Genomic DNA, 23,993 nt, shown 5'->3' on the forward strand with positions numbered 1-23,993 from the left:
GAAGAAGAATGGGAAGAAGAAGAATGGGAAGAAGAAGAAGAAGAAGAAGAAGAAGAAGAAGAAGAAGGAGGAGGAGGAAGGAGGAGGAGGAAGAAGGAGGAGGAGGAGGAGGAGGAGAAGGAGGAGGAGGAGAAGGAGGAGGAGGAGGAAGAAGAGGGAGAAGGAGGGGGAGGAAGAAGAAGAAAGGAAGTAGAAGAAGAAAGGAAGAAGAAGAAGAAGAAGAAGAAAAAGAAGAAGAGGAGGAGGAAGAAGAGGGAGAAGGAGGAGGAGGAAGAAGAAGAAAGGAAGTAGAAGAAGAAAGGAAGAAGAAGAAGAAAGAGAAGAAATACAAAAAGAAGAACAAGGACAAGAAGACGAAAAAGGGTGGAAGTATAGTGTTGAAGTGTATTAAAAGTAGCTTAGATATTAAGACCATTAGACATCATGAACATTTCACTGCAATTGTTTTAGTTCCTAATCAAGTTATAAGGTAAAAATTGTTTGGTAGGTAATCTAAAGGAACCGGGATTGTGTCCTTTGGCAGTATATAGAGAAGAAAAATAAATTTGCTTTCCCTCTACGATGAAGTTTGAGATGCTGGACGTGACCACAAGTATATGATTTATGCATAGGAGATAAAATATTTGGAGAGAAAGCCCCGAATGTTAGGTAATACCAGATATGATTAGAGTGTAGGATGATGCATTTTCTTATAAAATTTTCAAAATTTTACGAAGTGCACTTCGAATGATAACACTGAAATTGATGAAGATGTAGCATGCAATAGGCTCGATATTACTAAATATCTGACTGTGGCCATTGTTGATTTATAAGTTTTTGAAATTAACATTGACTGTATCATCTACAGAGCTAAGGCTTACAAATACAGAGCCATGATTTTATTAATTTTTGGAATCTGTTATATCTGTAAACGACAGTATTCATTTAAAATACAGTGTACATCAGAGATGCCTATAATAGGACATCTGACCCGCTAGAAAGTGCAGCCAAACAAGTCATGTCTTCTATGTAGTGCCTCGCGTATATATGTTAATCTAGGCTATTCCGCTGATGATAGTTTTCCTTGCAAAATAATTTGTTTTGCTAAAATAACTTGAAACCTGGTTCGGAATATAGATGGTAAATGTTTTTATTTTTCATTCCCTTTCGAAATTATCCCTAATTGTGGTGTAGAGCTTTGGCTGCTCTTTCTAGCGGGTCAGATGTCCTATTATAGGCATCTCTGATGTGTATTAAATGTATACTGTATTTTAAATGAATAATATATAGTCTGTTGAGTATTTTTTTCTCGCCAGACCACCGGTAGTAAATTGAACTTCTAAAATTGTCTTTGCTACCCTGAGATTTATTAATTATGATAAAATGTAGACGACAGTAAATTTGTTGATATTAATAATTCCGTAAAACGGAATGTATTGTTTTCGCTGTTTTATCTAGACAACAGGCATTGTATTCTAAATGTACAAGGTGTATTATTATAATTTCTTAATAGATAACCAACAATATTTGCGTTACAATTCCATCTGGTAACCTGCTTACTATATTAGATTTTTTTCCGGTACATCTATTGAAATAACAGTAATTAGCTAACATATTAATACCTATTTCATGTTGATTAATGGATAGGCTTTGATTGTTTTGCTTTATATACATTTCTCTGTCAATACTACAATGAACTTTCGCGTCGTTCATTTCAGCTACGTAATTAGCCCATTCGTCTAACAATTAACAGAAAACTAAGATAAGAGATTACATGTTAATGATTTTGAGCTTACGACAGCGCATAAGGCAGACGCGAATATTGATTTTATGGATTGCTTCTATAACATGGTTCGAAATTATATGTTGATACATCTCCGTGTTTTGAGACACAACTCAGAGCTATTTTAAGTGATAAACATAGTAGGTGATACATTCCAGTATATATCTCTATTTATCGTATATCCGACGTTATTAACAAAAGACTAAGATGAATTTAAATGTTATTAAGATGAAATAAAAATGTTATTGCTTGAATTACGAAAATTATTGAAGTATGCTGTTCCTTATTTAAAGAATGTATAGCATTTACTGCGAGTGAAATACATTTTCACAGTTGTGCTTAATGTTATAAACAGTGTAGTCCAGTCACAGTGGAGGCGCAATTGCCCAGTGATTAGGGCAGCGGACTTGCGGTCATAGGATCGCAGTTTCGATTCCCAGACCGGGCATTGTGAGTGTTTATTGAGCGAAAACACCTAAAGCTCCACGAGGCTCCGGCAGGGGATGCTGGCGAACCCTGCTGTACTCTTTCACCACAACTTTCTCTCACTCTTACTTCCTGTTTCTGTTGTGCCTGTAATTCAAAGGGTCAGCCTTGTCACGCTGAATATCCCCGAGAACTACGTTAAGGGTACACGTGTCTGTGGAGTGCTCAGCCAATTGCACTTTAATTTCACGAGCAGGCTGTTCCGTTGATCGGATCAACTGGAACCCTCGACGTCGTAAGCGACGGAGTGCCAACAACAACAGTCCAGTCACACTAACGTAGAGATAGATGTGTGAACAACAAATTGTATAAGTCATAAGTAGCTGTGTGCGATGAGAAAACTTTCTTAATACAAAAGCAAAGTGCAACTGTAAAATTATTTAAGATGTTAGCCTAATGTAAGTGTTTTCTATTACAACGTCACGGAAAAAAAAAATCCGGCGATGAAGAAAAAATATTATTTAAAAACATACATCTCAATTTCCTATGGTGAACATAGTTGTAAAAATAAACAGTCTTATTTGGGATGAAATTAATTCGTTAAAGAAGAGAAAATAATTTTCATCTTGGTTAGAAAATAATGAGTAAATGTAAAATGTATTAATAGAATGTTACTTTCTTTTAAATGTTTTTACCCGTCGTTGTCGCACCCTGTTGTATATGACCAATGTTCCGCTGTATTTATTCACTGGTGCCAGTTGTACTCTTACTATTAGTGGGACACAAGCATTTAATTTTCATTCCATTACTAAATGTATTGGTCTTTCATTAAATCTATTAAATTGGTATCTTTAAAAGCTACTAATGTTTGAAAGTAACTTTAAAAAGCAGATGAGTATGCATTTTAGCCTTCCATTAACACAGCAAATTTAAATAAGTAATTTCCTAAAAGGATTAATCGATATTTAAAGAGAATACTTATGTAAGATGCCTTCCAAGAAAATTTTATGAAATGTGTCTTGCTTTCTATATGACGTTTAAAATATTTCTACTCCGTTCCAATAGCATTTGCACAACTTGAGCAAAGTTGAAGATTTTGTTCTAGAAGAATCTTTGTTCTAGAAGATTCTTTGTTTTTATATAAAAGAAATATGTTGAGTCTTTAAACTACTTTTCACAAAATTTAACGTTGAATTTATGAAAATATAAGGAGTTATTAAGTATATGTATATAAAGAATAATACTTCTACTAGTCTGAGCTTATAACCTAGTTTTAGACAATTTTCCAAGTAATACTCTGAATATATTTCGAGATATTTCATATTATCTCGATTAAGGTGAAAATAATGAACGTCACATTAAAACAGTACTTTAAATTCAATGAAATTTTATGATAAATTGTAAATATATACTTGAAAAATGAAAGTCGCTGTTGAGAGAATCGAATAAGTGTTTGTATATCACAGCAAATCTCGCAAATTCGTTTCCCTATAAAGTTCACCACTGTAAATAGTAACTAAACGATTATACTTGAGATTTTAAAATTAACTACGTAAAGAAAAACTATTTTATTAAATACGTCCATAAATCGAATAAGGATATGAGACATGCATGATGAGACATATGCATGATGAGACATATTCACAGGGATAGTTGCTTCATTAAGAAACTCGCTTTCAAACCACGTGCTTTTCGGATCAGTTCCAGTCCGCGATATATTCTACAGTCACCCTGGGCTAACTAATGCCCTCTAAGTAAACTGTATGGAAGATTGTATGCACAGCGTTGGCCAAAAATCACGTGACAGTAAATCAAAATTCCATAAATACTTAATATTCAATTTTATCTCTCCATTCTAATTTAATAATTGAATGCTGTAAGTTAAAATTTCGGTTTTTTTTCAATATTTGTCTATTTATTAGCGAAGTCTCATATAAAATAATTCTTTGTTTAAACTTGGAATTGAATGATTTTGATTTACTGTGAGGTGACTTGCGGCCAACCCTGTATGTGTGTGTGTGTGTGAGAGAGAGAGAGAGGAGAGAGAGAGAGAGAGAGAGAGAGAGGGAGAGAGAGAGAGAGAGAGAGAGAGAGAGAGAGGAGAGAGAGAGAGAGAGAGAGAGAGAGAGAGAGTATATGTGTGTGTGTGTGTATGTATGTATAGAAAATAAAGTTATCTCCCACACGTGTAGAAATATAGTAAAAAGGAGAAAGTGAAAATGGACTGGGAGTCGTTTAGATTTTTTTTAATTTTAAAGCCTTAGCCAGTTTTACAGACACGAATTTGTGCCACAACTGTCTTGCATCTGATAGGCAAGATAGTTGCGGCAGAGCCCCACGACTTTCTGTCTTAAAGATCTTAACCATTCTCAGTCAATATTCAACTTCTTTTTTCTTATTTCTTTATTTCCCACAAGGGGCTAAACAAAGAGGGGACAAACAAGGACAGACAAAGGGATGAAGCTGATTACATCGACCCCAGTGCGTAACTGGTACTTAATTTATCGACGCCGAAAGGATGGAAGGCAAAGTCGACCTCGGCGGAATTTGAACTCTGAACGTAACGGCAAACGAAATACCGCTAAGCATTTCGCCAGGCGTGCTAAAGTTTCTGCCAGCTCGCGGCCTCTTTTTTCTATATATGTATATGTGTGTGTGTGTAGAGGGGTTGTGTATGTATGTGTTTTGTGTGTGTGTTTGTGTTTACCCTCCACCACCACCACTTTAATACTGGTGTTAGTCTATTTACCTTCCCGTTGTAATCTAGCTATTCTGCAAAATACACCTGACATAGGTGTACTGATATAGAATTATCCCACTAAACCATTCCAGGCAGAGCCTCAGCATGACAGTAGCCCAATGACTGTAATAAGTAGAAGATGAGAGAAAAAATAACATATGCCTCAAAGGATATTTTAAATAATTTCCTAGTATGTCATTATCTACAACCCTCTACGTCAATATTTCTATTGGTTTATTTTCTATAATGCATAATATTTTGTTGATACCCTTTCCATATATTTCAACTACGTAAGTGATGGAAAAAACAGAAAAAAAGGCAACACAGAAATTCAAAATGTATCGCTAGTTACATGTTACATTTGCCTATTGTTCTCCGCTGTTGGGCACAAATCATGCAGAATATTTATTTTCATTATATATTTTCGAATTGAACTAAATTTCATAGAATCATTATATTTCAAATTCAATACCGCATATATTTACATATATATATGTGTGTGTGTGTGTGTGTGTGTGTGTGTGTGTGTGTGTGTGTGTGCGTGTGCGTGTGTGTGTGTATAGATAGATAGAGAGAGAGAGATAGAGAGAGTGAGAGAGAGAGAGAGAGATAGAGAGAGAGAGAGAGCAAATTTTTCCAAAATGAATTATTTTGTGATTGCTTTCACATTGAGATTAATTGTTCATTTATTATCCATTAAATTTCTTTTTTTATCTTCTTGTTTTCATAAATATTCTTGCAAGCAGTTAAAAAACACACTGAGGTATAATGTTCAACATTATCCTAAATACCAATATTACAGATCAGAATGCTTCCGCCCCTTAATATATTATGATAAATGAGATTTAGTGTGGCAAATTAATCCAACTGTTATTAAAACGTATACAATGCAACACCTGCTATTTTGCTTTTCGTTATTTAATGTAATGTATGTAGATGTGCCAGGTACCTGTGTATGTTTCGGTTATGTGTTATTGAAATCGATACCACGAAATACCAGCAAAATACAATATGAAATCATTGCAGAGGAATGTAAGTTGTTCAGTGATATGACATATACGTTAATATCATCATACAAATCTTTGACATTGCTAAACAATTGAACAATATGCATGAATGAGCTTTGAATGCAAATTTAATCAGATCTGTTGCCAATTTTACTCGATTCTTTCAGTTTCTGTAATATTTGTCTTTTAAAATACGCAACAAAACTATTCTGTATGATGTCGTTCATGTTATCACTAAACAAAAGAAGTTTTCTTTGCAATGAAATCTTTGAAATCATATTCCATTTGAAAAACTATTCAGCTGTAACTTACTATATATATATATATATATATATATATATATATATATATATATATATATATATATATAAAATATATACTTGCAGCATTTTCGTTTTGTCTGCTGAAATTAAGCATTTCTTATTGCATAGTAGTATGTCTTTCAAAACATTCTTTTTTAGTATTTGTATAAATAATTTGTTTAACTAAGTCTATGAAACAAAAGTTCAAACTAATTGATAATCGAATATATAGTTTCATAAGAATAAACTTAGAATTAAAATATAGGCATAGACTCTATACTATACAGTCTCAAACAATTGCAGATCGTTAGCAAGAACGGCTATTTAAATGAAATACGGCCGAAGTTTACAAAAGAAATAATGTACGATGTTTAAGTTCGTAATTTACCATAAGCCCTCAATTGATACACTATAAATAAAACATGAATAAATTAGGAATAATCTTCGTCGTAACCCAAAGCCAAAGCTGCCCTAGCAGCCTGAAAACATCGTATCCGAGCAACTGGGTTCAAAAATAAGAATAAATAACTTGTGAGTAGTCATAGCTTTAATACCACGTGATATGAGATGATCAATACAGGCCTACAATATGCCACAGTTGGATATTCCGTGATGTTTACTGTTGGTTTTGCTTTCACTATTGTGGGAACTTTGGTTTTCGTTAATATTTTTTCATTCATTTAGGTTGTCTTTTACACTACATGTTTGGGGGATTTGGCTTACCCAGGTTTCCTCTCTCATTAATGATAGGGTATGGAAGATGATGGTTTAGCGTTACTGTTTTGTGGTGTTTAGGTGGAGCTGTATGGAAGGAACTTATTGATCGCTTCTTCTAATAAGCGAAAACTTAGCCTTCTTACTGTGGTCCCTACGAACTACCTACTTGGATCTCACCATAATCCGACAGATACAAATATTATGAACTTTGGAAATCCTACCCACTTCACTTATAGCAACACTGTATATCGCTCCTAGTTCTATTCCAGCCTCATACTGGTAACGATAACCCTCACGGTCTTATCTAGAGGATGACCGATCTTATGAATCAAATCAGAATATGGATTGACCTTAAGCCAATCATTAATGGGAAAACCTTCAATTGTTTTGACTCCAAACAATGTACGATACATGTATATTTATTTAGGCTATAATGTCACATATAAATGCCGGGTTATAACCCCGCATCAACACTGACTAGGATCTACATTGGCAGCAGTGTTCATTTCAAACGCCGCTAAAGGACTCACTTGAATTGATTCGAATAAGGAAATTTAAACTTTCTATTTCCCTAGATATACCATATCAAGTCCCAGTATATTCCCTGTACTTTATGCTGGTTTGCAGTACAACATTAACTACTATGGTTGTAAAGCTGTGTTGCAGGGAATCGCTCATTAGTCTTCATCGTCATAACACATATTTACTCACTAGTGTCTCTGATGAAATCCTCTCTTGTAAACACGAATTTTATTCCACTTTATACCCAAATCTAAAATCTTTATAATTTTTCCTAAATGTGATTAATCTCTCGGTTATTACATAGTTATGTTACATTTTCTTTCTTTACTCTCTTTGTACTACTCTATCTCAGCATATCAATTGCTTATCTCCTGCTGTTTCTGTATGATCAGCTATGTATATATATATACACACACACACACACACACACACACACACACACACACACTTATATATATATATATATATATATATATATATATATATATATATATATATACAGAGTGAGAGGGGAAGAGAGATACCAGTCATGCCTACAGTAGTTGTTTCTTGCTATTTAAGTAATTTTGTAAGTAAATATGCAGTTAGTATTTTTCAAAAGCTTTTTTACAACAATTAGCTATCGTTAATATTGTTACGAACGCCCGTACGCGAAGCACCCCTCAACCGAAATGAGGGGGCGCGCGCGCGAACGCTCGTACGCTCAGTGAGCTAGCAACTCGTCTGTCGGTGCAATCCTGACCGATAATGAAACCCCGGCTGGAGCACGTAACGAAGAACAACACAGGCAAAAGGAGGGGTGGAAGAAACAACACGAAGACCATGCGTTGGGTAACCTTTTCTTTTTACATACATAACATCACAGAATACATTTAAAACATTAGAATAGAGCATTACATAATAACAATTCCAATACACGGCATGACAGTTCAATACCGTTGACAAAGTTTCCAAACAATTATAAGCTTTTCAATCATTTTTACATCGCAAAGTTCATGTCTCAAGTTTCATTTGACAACAAAGTTCTTCTGCTTCTTTCCTTTGTATTTCTTTTCTTTTCCTTTCTTTTAGAAGCATTTAACAACACAGTTAACAACTCAGAGTTCTTTTTCTCTAAAATAATATAAAAGCATTTACCACAACGAAATTCGTTTCCTTCAGGTCTGCTACTTCCACTGACCAGGGCAGTCTGCCACTACAATTCCGTCTCTCTGTCCCCCTCTCTCTGTCCCTCTCTCTCTCTCTCTGGGACTCTATGCGTTTCTGCTGACCATATCTTCCTCTCTGTCAGACTTATAATTCTTCATCTTCATCTCTGTATAACTGCTTCATCTCTCTGTCCCTCTCTCTCTGGGACTCTATGCGTTTCTGCTGACCATAGCTTTCCCTCTGTCAGACTTATTTATCTTCTTCATCTCTTCGACTGCTCCATCTCCACGGGCAAACTGCTGTCCCCAACTGCCTCGGCTGGCTGCTACCGCTCGACTGCCTCTGCCGGCTGCCAGAACTCCACTCTCTGTCCCTCTCTCTCTCTCTCTCTCTCTCTCTCTCTCTCTCTCTCTCTCTCTCTCTCTCTCTCTGGGACTCTATACATTTCTGCTGACCATAGCTTTCTCTCGGTCAGACTTATTCTTCATCTTCATCTCACTCGACTGGCCACATCTCCACGGGCAAACTGCTGTCACCCAACTGCTTCGGACGACTGCTACCACTCGACACAACCGATCCTGCTGGCTCCCAGAGCTCGACTCCTATCTCTTTCTCATCTTCACACTTCATCTCACTCGACTGGCTCCATCTCCACGGGCAAACTGCTGTCTCCCAACCGCTCCGGCTGGCTGCTACCGCTCGACTGCCTCTGCCGGCTGCCAGAACTCCACTGGCCAAAATTCTCTGCTCACTGCTTCGGCCGACTGCTTCCCGCCAATTCCTGTCCTGCTGAACTTTCGGTGACCGGAAAGAGGGCAGCTACGCTAAAAATAGCTGTGGTTGCCGACGACACAAAGGAAATATCATTGTCCCCAACTGACCAGAGTACGGGTTCAAAACCCTGCCCGGGAGATAGGGATATAATGCTAACTGTATTTTCGGTGGTCGCATCAATATATTAATATTAAGATATCATTTATGTGTAGAAATGGTACAAGTTGTATATACACGCATTTATACTTGGATGGATAAAATACAGCAGACTTATGTGATACTTGCATTTGATTTCAGATTCGAAAATAGCGACGATTACTTATAATTACGTTGGCATCTACTATCTGAAAATCTTTGACACAATCAGAGACACAGGCATGATGCAGATACAGTGCATAAACAAGAAACTAAAGGTTTAACAACTTCAAATGACTGCAATAAATGAGTCAAAAACTTAAACACATAAATAATGTGTCAACGTGACACACAGAGGAATCTGTAAAAGCAATGGGTAATAAGGACAACAGGGAATGCTTGTTTGTATAATACAGAGATTTCAGAAAAGTCGTCGCAAGATTACGTAGCATCCGTGTATTTGCTGAATTGGGTGGAAGAGAAAACATTATACACTAATTCTATTGTGTGGAAGGAAGAGTAAAAAATAAGATCATAAAGCTATTAAATATTGTTGACCGAATCTACAATCTATGTATTTGGCAACATGTAAAAAATTAGCGGTACAAGTTGGTATAGGACTTCTGATTTTACAGCACTGCCAGTACCGCCTGACTAGCCTTCGTAGGATTTTCGAGCGAGATCGTTGCCAGTGCCCCTGGACTGGCTCTTGTGCGGGTGGCACATAAAATACGCCATTTTGAGCGTGGCCGTTGCCAGTAACGCCTGACTGGCCTTCGTGAGGGTGACACGCAAAAGCACCCACTACACTCTCGGAGTGGTTGGCGTTAGGAAGGGCATCCATCTGTAGAAACTCTGCCAAATCAGATTGGGGCCTGGTGTTGCTATCCGGTTTCACCAGTCCTCAGTCAAATCGTCCAACCCATGCTAGTATGGAAAGCGGACGTTAAACGATGATGATGATGATGATGATGATAGGTGTGTAAAGGTTTGCATGTTGAACTCTCATCCGACATTTCGTATAAACAATAAATTCTTAATCGAGTCGAACAGTTTCTTTTGGAACCCCTTCGAATTTTTACCGCTTTATTTGTCATTCCTCCATTCGGTACCTGAACCCAAAGTACATGATGCATAGTATTCACATACGAATTTTACATGTAATTTTGTTCACTTATTATAAAATTTATATGTATATTTATTTCGTTGCGTGTTTTAAATCATGCTTTGGAATTTATGTTGATTGCCTGGATGTGTTCCTTCTATAATTTCCCTTATCTTTCGATTTAGCACGCAATGAGCACTTCTTAATACAGCCCATATATTGTGAAGTATGCTTAAAAAACATACTTTATAAGAAACATTAACTTTATATATATAAATATATATATAGTTTTAGGGAAAATATATAGTTTTAGGGAAAATAACCAAGTTTCAAGAACTCGTCGATGAAAATCCACTATCACATATAGAAAAATTAATAATCAAAAACACAATAAATGAGTATAATATAAAGTAAAGTAAATATCATAAGATAAATATAATAAAAAGATTACACGTGTTTCATAACTAATTTTCAAATAGAAAAGAAATTTAAATCGATTAAAATCAATTGAAATTATCGAAAATAAATTCTATTCAAAAATATAGCTACTCGTCAGATCGTAAGTAGAACAATCATTAGATATATATATATCTCAACCAACAATAAGTACCAAATGAATTAATATGAAATACTTATTATATAAAGATAGAAAAATTATTTAAAAAAATATCATAATATCAAAATAATAACCATTCAATAATCATCCCTTCATCCATTATAATAACATGTATATTATATACAAAAAACATCTTACATAAATTATCATTGTTTTAAATTATCATTGTTTTAAATACAATTTGGACGAAGTTTAAGTTTAAAATAATAATGAAGATAAAATTAGTACATATTTAACCGGTGTAATAGTTAAAGCTATACTATTTAAAGCTAAAGACGTTTATTTAATTATAATTAAAAATCAATTGAATAATAGAAAAATACAAGATTATTTATTTCTACAAACGTAATAATAAAAATATGAATGAAAAAATTATGAATGGAAAAATTATGAATGAAAAAATTAGGAAAGAAAAAATTATTAAGAATAAAAGATTAAACTTTATATATATATATACAAAGTTTTAATTTAAAAAAAAACTTTAACTATATTATAAACTATAAAGATTAATAGTTAATCAAATATTATTAATAAAAAATAATCGAAAATATATCAACACTATTCAAATCGAAGTTCTAATATTATGTTGAAATGAAACTATAACTTCTAAATAATTTAGTGTTAAATAAGTTATCTATTAAAAATAATCTTTAAAGAACCAAATGAATAATATAAAAAACAAGAATACATATTATTTTCAAATAGTAGAAAATCTTTAGCAAAATGAAAAACAGTACTTATCCAAATTTTTCCGTAATTCATATATATATATATATATATATATATATATATATATATATATATATATATATATATATATATATATATATATATATATATATATATACATAGGAGTGGCTGTGTGGTACATGGGCAAGTGTCTTCTACTATAGCCCCGGGCCGACCAAAGCCTTCTGAGTGGATTTGGTAGACGGAAACTGAAAGAATCCCGTCATATATATGTATATATACATATGTGTGTGTGTGGGGGGGGGGGGTTTGTGTTTGTCCTCCTAGCATTGCTTGACAGCCAATGCTGGTGTCTTTATGTCCCCGTCACTTAGCGGTTCGGCAAAACAGACCGATAGAATAAGTACTAGGCTTACAAAGTATATATGGGTCCAGATACGTCGCACCAACACCAAGCAGCATGAACTACGAAAGCAAATGAGTAATATACGCAAACAACGAGAGAGAAAATGGAAAAGTAATACAAAGGACGAGCCTTCATCAGTGGTCGGCGTTCTATCTACTCCTCATTTCGTGCATTGAACGACAATATGAGGCTTCGTTGACAGTTGCTCCCATAAGTACCAAAATAAAAATTTGGATTTATGGAGGGTCAAAATTAGGAACTATATATACATATCTATGTATGTATATATATATATATGCATATATATATATATGTGTGTATATATACATCTATATATGTATATCTGTGTGAATATATTTATTTACATATATATATACATTTATATACATGTTATATATATATATATTTAATATATACATATATATGCATATCTATAAATATATACATATATATATACATATATATATATATATATATATATATATATATATATATATATATATATATATATGTATATATATATATATATATATATATATATATATATATATATGCATATATATATATATATATGGATGTATGTATATATTTATAGATATGCATATATATGTATATATTTATATATATGCATGTATATAAATATATGTATATATATATATATATATATATATATATGTATTATATGTATATATATGTATATATATATATATATATATATATATATATATATATATATATATATATATATGTGCGTGTGTGTGTGTGTGTGTGTATTTATGTATATACATATATCTATATATCTATATATAGTTATGTGTGTGTATATATGTTTGTTTGTATATGTGTATTTATTTGTGTGTGTGTGTGTGTGTGTGTGTATGTGTGTGTGTGTGTGTGTGTGTGTGTGTGTAGCAAGATCTCCAAAAAGCAAAACTATAGCAAAAACAACAGTGACACGGAGAAATATCACAAAGTAATTGTACTCATTTTATTTGTTTAAAGCTTACAAAACAAAACAAGAAAAAAGATTAATCATGGCATTTCAGACATGGTACGTATTCAGAACATGGGTATCGACAAGAAAATAAGAAAGAAAGAAAAAGAAAGTCTAGTAAAAATATTAACAATCGATGTGAAAATGCCCACGTGAACCTTGTTTGCATAGAGGCCTTTGATCGACCGGAAGTAGGATGAAAGAAGCAAGAATGTGTTTCGCAGATAGAAAAGAGATGTTGTATTGTTGGAGTGTCGGTGTTCATAATTTTGTGAGTATATTGGTGGGTATAAAAGTTGAGAAAACAATTGTCGTGGGTCTGCATAATCTACCGGGTATCATCTATTGTGGCGGCTGTGTTTATTTCTGATTCTTTGTTATCTTACGAGCGGCGTTGTGCGTCTGTATACATATGAAATGCATTCCCAGTGCTGGTTTGTAAACATTAATGATTTGTAGGAACGTGTTTCCATAACGAAGTACAACATACCTCATATCGCTAATGCTTACATAGCAGCTTAGGAATGCGTTTACTATGTATATTGGTATGTCCAATAACTCAACACCTCTGTACGAGTTGGCTATATAAGCAATGTGTTCAGAGGCGGCAATGAGTTAGACAGCCACTGATGAAGAGACATCAACCCCCGAAATATAACATATACACTCATTACCCATTTTTGTCGATCTCATTTTTTGTTTGCATTGGAAGTCTCGATACGAAATATTATAGTTACTATAAGTGATGGCTATGATTTTTTTATAGAATATCTATAGAAATATTCTCAACAAAATAATGTAAAAAGCTCTCCTAACGCAGTAGGACGTGGTATTGACTTATAAAAAAAATTTAATATACTTTATAGTATGTTATGTTTGCATAACGAAATACCACGTACCTACAAATCCTTTAGAGTATGTATGTATTTATGTATGTCTGCATCTATGTATGTATGTACATATGTGTGTATATATGCGTTCATGTATTTATGCATATATGCATGCATTATATATGTATGCCATTATTCAGTTTTATTTCGAGATTTCTTGCTAATAAAGAAAGAACCGGTTTCTAACCTAAATCCAAGGCCCCTTCATTGGAATTTCAATATCAACAATGGTGTTTTTGTATGTATGTATGTATGTATGTATGTATACGTACAGGTTTGTATGTTTTGTTTTATATATGTCTTGTCATGCACATACTTGAATGTCTCGACATGCTCATATATACTTAAATGATAAAGTTCTGAGATGTTTTGCAGATTTGTACACTTCTAGTGATGAATTGGATCTGTAGTCTTCGAATTAGCTATCTACTGTCTGATTTTGAGAAGACTAAATTTTCAATATTGCTATTTAAGCAGTGTGTTAGAGAGTACCCCAATAATTACAGGTAAGGTATAAATTACAGGTATGTATGTATGTATGCATCTATGTACGTACGTATGTATGTATGCATGTATGTATGTATGTATGTATATAAGTATGTATGTATGAATTATGTGCATATGTATGTATGCATTATGTGTGTGAAAGAACGAGCTGGTATAGAGATATTTAAAATGTAACGTTTATTTTTTACAAATTATATTATACAATGGATTTAAAATTGAATAGACAAATTAATATACTGAAAATATACATATTATCAGAGTATGAAATTTGTCAAAAAACTATTGGAGAGTAATTATATATAAAGTATTCAAATATAAAGACTCTTTTGGATATTTGTATCACGGTTTCTTATTTATCAATACATTAGCAGCAACTTTACTTGTCTCGTGTATTTGTTTGTCTCCTTTTAAACTAATGCTCTACCATTTAGCTCTAAATCTCATTGTCGATATCATTTGCGTTCAGCCGTCCTATAAAACGTTCCCAAAACATTCCTTCATATTGTTCGTCATTCGGCCATTCCAGGTACGTTTTCTGTTTTAGTAAAACTCCAAGTCTTTTCGTTTGTAAATTCGACGGAATCTCATTTAACAAAACAGGAATAATAATATCGTAGTGCTCTTCTAAAATCTTTTGCTGGGCAATACTTGCTTCAAACTGGCACCAGCTACTCTGAGCAAAATCATTTGACAAAACTAGAACAACCTTACGGCTTTGTTGCATGCTGTCTACGATATTATCAACAATATCGTTTCCAACCAAAAAGTCCCTGTCATGTAAACATAAATTGAAATGGTTTTCTTCTTCTATGATAGGTAAAAGTTTATTCAGAACCCAGCTGACGTCAGTGCTGCAATAACATATGAACGCATCGTACTTATATCTGCCATTATTAACGAGCGCTTTGTATTTTCTCTTTCTTACTAATGATTGGTAAATACAGAAACGAATCGACCATCGTTTTGTATATGATAATATTGCCAAAAATACAAACATGACTGCCAGTACACCTACACTCACTCCAGCAATGGCGATAGATGATGGTTTGTTTATGTTTTCACAGTAATCCCAGCTTAGAGAAAAATTTCGCAAATGAATGTGCCCAAGTGAGTTGGGACTGAAGCACCGATAATTTCTGTAATTCTTCAATCTACCTGCATTTTTCCGTGACCAGTCTCGAAACCAGAGTGCTTTGCAGTCGCAAACAAATGGGTTGCGTGAGAGATCAATATGCAGTTTCTCGTTGCTGAATAGTAAATGGGAAAATAATTTGGGATTAACGTAGATAATTTTATTATCCTTTAGCACAAGTTTACGCAATACTCTCATAACTGAGCAGTTTGCGTTGTTCCATTTGCTAACAGTTGTATAAAAAATAGAAAGTTCTGTTAGATTATTCATATTACAAATCGTATCTGGAACTTTACTCACTTGCCCATCAGTAATCATCAGATTTTCTAGTTTAGTCAATGGCTTCAGTAAATCGTTGGGGTATATGTTACTGACATTTTTCAGAATCAAATTTGTTAGTTGTGGACACGACTTAAATATCGCAGACGGTTTGCCTTCGTTAATATCAACATGAATGTTATTTAGCTCCACTGATTCCAATAATTTGAGTTTGAAGACGTTTTGCTCAAATCTTAAGATATGGTGCTTATGAGATAGTAAACTTACTGCTCGTAGACATTTCAATTCTTGGAAAACATCCGATTTGACTAAAAAGATATCACCAACATAAATACCCAGAGTATGTAGGCGGTCTAATCCTTTGAAAAAATTGCTGTTTAGATAAGAAAATCTTGATAAACATAAGAACAGCTTTTCAAGTTTTGGGTAAAATATAAATCCGGACTCGTTTATAAATTTTGGTAGAGTTGAAATTTCGTTATAATAGAAATCTAGATAAGTCAAATTAGGAAGATATCCCCAGCTGGTAACTGAGGTAATACTGTCTCCTTGAAGAGTAAGTTGATCTAATTTATCTATACCATTGAAATAGCTACCATCAAAACGTAACATAGTAGATACCCTTATGTAAATAGATGAAATGTTTGTTCCTCTGAGACCATCAAATATATCTTTATTCAAAGTTTCAAATTTCATTTCAGCGAAAACTAATTTTTTTGTAGTCAGTGGTAAACCAAACAGCACATTTCGTAATTCTGGAAGGGGCAACTGAAGATTAACAATTGCGAATTCTTGTATATACTTCAAATAAGTAAATACATCATTAGTAGATGTCTTAAGGAAGGTAGTCTTAATTAACAAATGTTCTAGTAAGGGCAGCTCTGTCAAATTTTGAAAGGTTTGATTGTCCCAATTGTTAACGGTTAGATCTGTGAATGTTATAGATGTAGTGTCCTGCGGAAATGTTGGAACAAAAGTGCTGCCTTCACATGACCATCTCCCTTTTCTTAAAACGTGACATTCTTTCGCTTCACCATATGAAACATGAATAATCAGGAAGAGTACGCTTAGAGACAAAGAATTCATTGTGCAGGAATTTAGTTACAGCTTCGAATAGGTTGATTTACAAAGCTTCATTCTGTTCTAAATATTTCAGGTCGACATCATTTCATCTATATCTGAAATAGTTCAAACGAGACACTACATTTAAGACTACAAAAGAATTTATATTACAAAACACTAAAACTAAATCACATTCAGACAATGAAGCATGAAATAAACATATATCAGTGAATCCTGTGAAGGACAATATTTGGTATATAATATGTTAAATTTTAAATTCAGCAATATACTTCTTGCTCTAGATCAAAAAAGGGAATAATATGTTATCTATTATTCCAAATCTATTGATATTAAAGACCATTGACAGGGACACAATGTTAATTTTACGGGAGAGAATAGTCAAGTGCATCGATCCTCACCTACATTTGTCTCCTATTCATTTTTCAGAAAATGACTATTAAAGTGGCCCTTGGGAAGGCACACACCCTTAAACGAAACCCGTAAATACCTCAAAACATTTCATTCACGCTCTGATGCTCTACTTCTTCAGCCATGCATCCCTTTCAACATAAGGATGAAACTGAGAAGAAAATGTTATATCGTAGCCTGAGTTAATAGGGATATGTATGCATGAGTGTGTGCAGAGTGGAGGTGAGTGCGCGTGTGTGTAGAGATATCAGTCACGTTAGAAGACAGCATGTCCGCCCAGATGCGAGCAATTCTTGAAACAAAGATATTTCATTGTTTATGATATTTATTTATGATATCTGTTTATGATACCTGTCAAGCCAGCCAGATAGCTCCGGCCAGTCAGTAGCCAAAGAATCAACTCAAACCAGCAGACATACATACAGACAGACAGACAGACAGGCAGGCAGGCAGACAGACAGACAGACAGACAGGTAGCTCCGGCCAGTCAGTAGCCGAAGTAACGTTCCTTGTCAGATTTTTCTACTTTCACTACTGACAGCTAATACCATGACAGTGCCTTTATTTCTAGTCTGGCTTGACAGAAGTCTTTCCTTCAATAGCTATACAGTGCAATTTAAGGGCCAATATAAATCGTACCATGAGAGAGTTCTCCATCGAGGAAGGAAGATGAAAATATACAGCAAAGACAGCAGCTTGTGAGAATCAGATGTGCACAGAGGGACCAAAGCATATGAAGCTATTCGCGTTTAAAATACTGAGGATACAACACGAAGACGTAAATGAGTAACAGCTATAGACACTTCTGTCTCAATAATGCTTGAGTGTTGGTACGTTTGCGTAATGGAAAAGGTTGAAGTAGCTAAAGCCCTGATGATATTGTTAATCATCTTGTGTAATTAGAGTCATGATAAAGAACATCAAGAAATACGAAGACGAGTTAAAGTTGACTGCCACATTTATTCCGCTGCTAAATGGAAACACAGTAAACATGAATATTTCCGTTAATGAAAACACATCTGCACAGGTATTTTTTATGTGGCACCAGCCCCTACAAGCCTGCAAGATTAGGGAGAAGGTTGCAGGGGACGAGCCTGTATGCAAGGACAACCATGCTTTTACTTATCTGAACGTTTTTTTCAAGCACAGTAAACTGCCAGGAGTCTCCTTCCCCTGTCGTCTCGTCTGAGAGTCCCAATATCTGTAGATCCTTCCTCACCCCTTCATTCGATGTCTTCCTGGGTCTACACCTTCCACATGTTCCCTCTTTAATTAAAAGATTGACACTTCTCGATGCAACTGTCTTCATTTGTATGCATTACGAACGGCTGTGTGGTAAGAAGCTTGCTTCCCAACCACATGGTTCGGGGTTCAGTCCCACTACGTAGCACCTTGGGCAGCTTGAAGATGAAGATGTGCGCGGACACAAATCAAGACGATTTGCGTTTTGGAATCTGATTCTGACGGAATGTTTTTTTGTGAACTATCAAATGTCTTTTTTTTAAATCCAGATATTGTCTTACAAGGTTTTTGACATATAACAGAAGTCGTAAGAGGTTGTTGGTGTCCAAGATCTGTGCATTACGATTTTCATGTGACTTGATATGGTTCACATACCCTGCTTTTTGCCAACAGAACACCATCACATATAATACATGTTTACTATTGATTACGGTTCTAATTGTTCCTTTACGACAGGTCCTTTTAAATTCAGGCTGCTGAATCATCCTTTCCTCCCAGGCATTACAACCAGTCCTGACAGCACTTCTCCACTCGTTCCGATCCAGAGATCATTTACAAACACAAACATATATATATATATATATATATATATATATATATATATATATATATATATATATATATATATATACAGAGAGAGAGAGAGAGAGAGAGAGAGAGAGAGAGAGAGAGAGAGAGAGAGAGATTTATATAAACATATATATATATATATATATATATATATATAAATTTATCTTACGGAGTACTTCCGCTGATGATGGCAGCAGGTAAAATATTTTAATTTTACATTAAGTTTGGAACCGGAAAGTGTTACGGAGTTGACCAACATTGTGTATACATTGTTTTAATTTTGATTACCTACGACATGGTGTATTATCTCTCGGAGATTTTAAGGTGGTAATAGGAGCTTTAGCGTCTATTCCTAGCAGTGCGTGGTGAGGCGTAAGGCCAGACCCTTGTTATAATTATGATATAATTGTAAAATATTTTGGATATATATATATATATACATAGGCGCAGGAGCGGCTGTGTGGTAAGTAGCTTGCTTACCAACCACATGGTTCCGGGTTCATTCCTACTGCGTGGCACCTTGGGTAGGTGTCTTCTACTATAGCCTCGGGCCGACCAAAGCCTTGTGAGTGGATTTGGTAGACGGAAACTGAAAGAAGCCTGTCGTATATATGTATATATATATATATATATATATGTGTGTGTATATGTTTGTGTGTCTGTGTTTGTCCCCCAACATCGCTTGACAACCGATGGTGGTATGTTTACGTCCCCGTAACTTAGCGGTTCGGCAAAAGAGACCGATAGAATAAGTACTAGGCTTTCAAAGAATAAGTCCTGAGGAGGGGGGGCAATTTGCTCGACTAAAGGCGGTGCTCCAGCATGGCCGCAGTCAATTGACTAAAACAAGTAAAAGACAGTAAAAGAGAGTATATATATATATATGACACGAATGACAACAACAACAACAGCAACAACACGAATGACAACAACAACAATAACCGCAGCAACAACATGAATGACGACAATCACAACAACAACAATACCAACGATAACCGCAGCAACAACAACATGGATGAAAACAATCACGACAACAACAATACCAACAATAACCACAGCAGCAGCAACAACAACAGCCGTAGCAACAAAAACAACTGCAACCCCATGAACACCAACAGCAACAACAACAACAGCAAAAACGAACACATGAGGACAAGCAATAGAAACAAAAACAATAACAGAGAAAAAATCGAATACAACAGCAACAATAACAGGGAGAACGGACACACAGACACAGATAACCATAGGCACAAGAACACAGACAAAGGTAAGGCCATGGGGGTCAAGAGGGAGAATAAAGCTGAATGCAACAGAATTCTTGGACAGGGAGTCAGCAGACCTAAAACAGAAAACACTAGATGGGATGGTAACAATGGCGGTGGTGGTGGTGGTGGTGGTGGTGGTAGTGACAGTAACAATAGTAGTGGTAGGAATAACAGGATGAATGGGAGTAGCAATAACGGCAGTAATAGTAGTGGTAGTTACGAAGAAGACAACCCCAGAGGGGCCAACAACAGGAATACTAGCCTCCTTGACACTCAATTCTTCAACATACATGACAAAACTTATGATATGAGCCGGGTATACCCGACAACATTACCCTTTAACAAAAGAGTCTGCATCCCTAAACATACTCATGACCACATGGAAGCACAGTTCACTATAGCTAGGACAAAACATAGACAGATTTTAGAATTATACACTAAGAGACAGAGACAGAATAAGACAGAGGCCCAACAACTTGGGAATATACCCGCAAGTGGCCTACACAAGCTCATGCAGCGCACGAAAAGGGAGAAGTGGTATGCCTTCCCACAGATAAGTCCGGCAGAATGTCAATAGACAGCCTGCCGAACTATATCCAGGCAATGCAACCTCACATCGCCAATACGAAGGTAACAACCTTACAGGCGCATGAGGAAAGAGAAAAAGTCCTCAATGCCCACATGATGATGTGGACAATTGTCCTTAGACCCCAGAAGCGCACAGCCAACAACTTCCAAGCCTGGAACAATGATATCCCGACGCTGTATGGGCTCCGTAAGGACCACAAAGTAACAACTAATCCTGTAGTGGGACCACCAACAAGACCAGTCTGTGGAGCGAATGTCGCCAGTAACTACAGGATCTCCTACTTCCTCTCAATGATCATACGCCCCATAATCCAGATGTCACCTGATGTCTGTGACAGCACGGAAGATCTCCTCAGCAGGATCAACGACTGCAACAACACTTGCAACCTGACAGGGTGTATAGTGGGTAGCATGGATGTGGTATCACTATACCCATCTATCGACGTGGATTTTGCAGTGGAAAAGTGCGTGGAAATGATCAACGAGAGCGAAGTAGAGTTCCAAAAAGTCAACACAGAAGAACTGGGCCTCCTACTTAGATTGACATATGACGATGCATATCTAGATAGATACGACCTTAGAGATTTCTGCCCTAGTAGACGTCTAAGAGGTAGACCACCCACAATTACCTCTATGGCTAGGAAAACCCCTATAGAGAGATGGAGTGGATGGACCAGAGCCATACGGACCCCCACTAATATCCACCAGGTAAAGAAAATGATCGCACATGCACTAGGAGCTAGTATAAAGGTCACCCTAAAAGGCCACACCTTTAAATTTAACAACAAATTATACGCCCAGGACGAGGGGGCAGCCATCGGGGTTAGTATCGCCGGTGATGTGGCCAATCTTTTCATGGTATGGTGGGACAGAAGGCTTAAGGAACGCCTGACACAGAACTCCATACTCGTGAATGTGTACTCTCGATATGTCGATGATATCAACTTAGTGGTAAAGACACCCCCACAAGAGAGTACCCCTGAAATAGAAATAGAAACTAAGACTATGGAGAGCATCCAGCGAATAGCTAACTCCATCCACCAGAGTATTAGAGTTACGATAGACTACCCTACTAAACACCCTAACCATAGATTACCTGTATTAGATACTGAACTCTGGCTAGAAACTAAGAACAATAAAACCAGAATCCTCCATTCACACTATACAAAACCTATGGCCTCCAAGTACCTGACCCACCGGAACTCGGCTATTGCGGACAATGCCAAATTCAACATATTGATGGCAGACCTCGTCAGAGTAATGCGAAATGTCTCCTGCATGTGCGACCCTACAGAATTAAAGAGACATATAAAACATTTCGTCCACCGCATGCAGTTCTCGGGTTACAGCCATAAAGAAAGGATCAGGGTTTACAAAGGAGCTATGAAGAAGTTTGAAACAATCAAACGCAACGATAGGAATGGGATTTGCCCACTCTATAGGAGCAAATCATGGAACACCATAGAAAGAACTAAGAAGAAAATAGGGAAGGCAAGCTCATGGTACAATAGCCACAAGTACCAAAGCGTCATGTTCGTCGACACCACCCCTAGAGGCGAACTGGCGTACCGCTTTAGAAGGGCCCTAGACAAACTTAAGCTAAGAATTAAGGTTGTTGAAAGGCCAGGCAACCCTATCAAATCCCTTATCAGTAGAACATACCCTTTCAGTAGAACCCCCTGCACTGATAGGAACTGTATCGTATGTAGATTTAGCCCACAAACGAACTGCAAAACCAGAAATGTGGTCTATAGTATAAGATGTACAGAGGGACGATGCAGAAATAAGACAACGACATATGTAGGCGAAACAGCAAGGAGTATAGGGGAGCGGGCAAACGAACATTGGAGGGAACTTAAGGAAGGGAAGAACTCATCAGTTCTGTACCAGCACGCTGAGCAAGAACATAGAGGCTCAATCAACAACATAGAAATTAAAATCTTATCTACACATAGCAGTGATGCAGCACTTAGACAAATTACTGAAGCTACACACATAATAGAAGGGAAACCTAGCCTGAATAGGAAACTAGAATGGAACACTAACATACGCCACTAACAAACCACAGCATGTGACAACATGTTACCCATAAAACAATAATAGGAACAAGGTATAATACAATACATAGATAAACAAATGGAATTAAATACTACATACGTTAACAAAATTTAATTAAACACATTAAAAAAAAACAAAAAAAAAAAAACACACACACACACACATGAACATATAAATAAATAAAAACTAATACAAATGAACACGTATTAACAGAGAATATAGGTGATACAGACACTCCCCATACACACATGCACTTACAAAAGACACAGACACATTGAAGGACACGCATGCGTAGACACATACAATAGGAATACAAAATACAAAATGGCTGATAGTTAGCAAGGTGAGACACACATAAGAAAGAAGGAAACAAAGGACCACTGATGAGGTCACAGAAGTGTGACGAAAGAACTCTGGCCGAAATAAGATTAAGATTAAGATTAATGTAATATAAAGCTGAAAAAAAAAAAAAAAAAATTAACACCAAATATACAGTGCGTGTGTTTTTATTGGCTAAACTGGCAATATGACCATCCCCAAGTACAACAATATATATATATATATATACATGTATACATACATGTACACAGACACACACACACACACACACACACACACACACACAC

At 35.6% G+C, this 23,993-nt stretch overlaps 2 protein-coding genes across 7 annotated transcripts in view; both read right to left on the minus strand.

The window, feature by feature from the left end:
- The window catches only part of LOC106869724 (uncharacterized), a 216,755-nt gene that overhangs the window by 176,438 nt on the left and 16,324 nt on the right, over window positions 1-23,993 (minus strand). The window lies entirely within an intron of this gene.
- LOC149136668 (toll-like receptor 6) overlaps window positions 13,314-23,993 on the minus strand; it is a 41,417-nt gene continuing 30,737 nt past the window's right edge. For both annotated transcript variants that reach the window (XM_014915584.3, XM_089349505.1), the window contains exon 2: window positions 13,314-17,331. In XM_014915584.3, coding sequence (XP_014771070.1) covers window positions 15,176-17,239 — 2,064 coding nt within the window. In that variant the 5' untranslated portion in view covers window positions 17,240-17,331 and the 3' untranslated portion in view covers window positions 13,314-15,175. The remainder of the gene's footprint in view (window positions 17,332-23,993) is intronic.

Source organism: Octopus bimaculoides, chromosome 3 (genome assembly GCF_046866305.1).
Source record: "Octopus bimaculoides isolate indiv1 chromosome 3, ASM4686630v1, whole genome shotgun sequence".
NCBI classification, from domain to species: domain Eukaryota; kingdom Metazoa; phylum Mollusca; class Cephalopoda; order Octopoda; family Octopodidae; genus Octopus; species Octopus bimaculoides.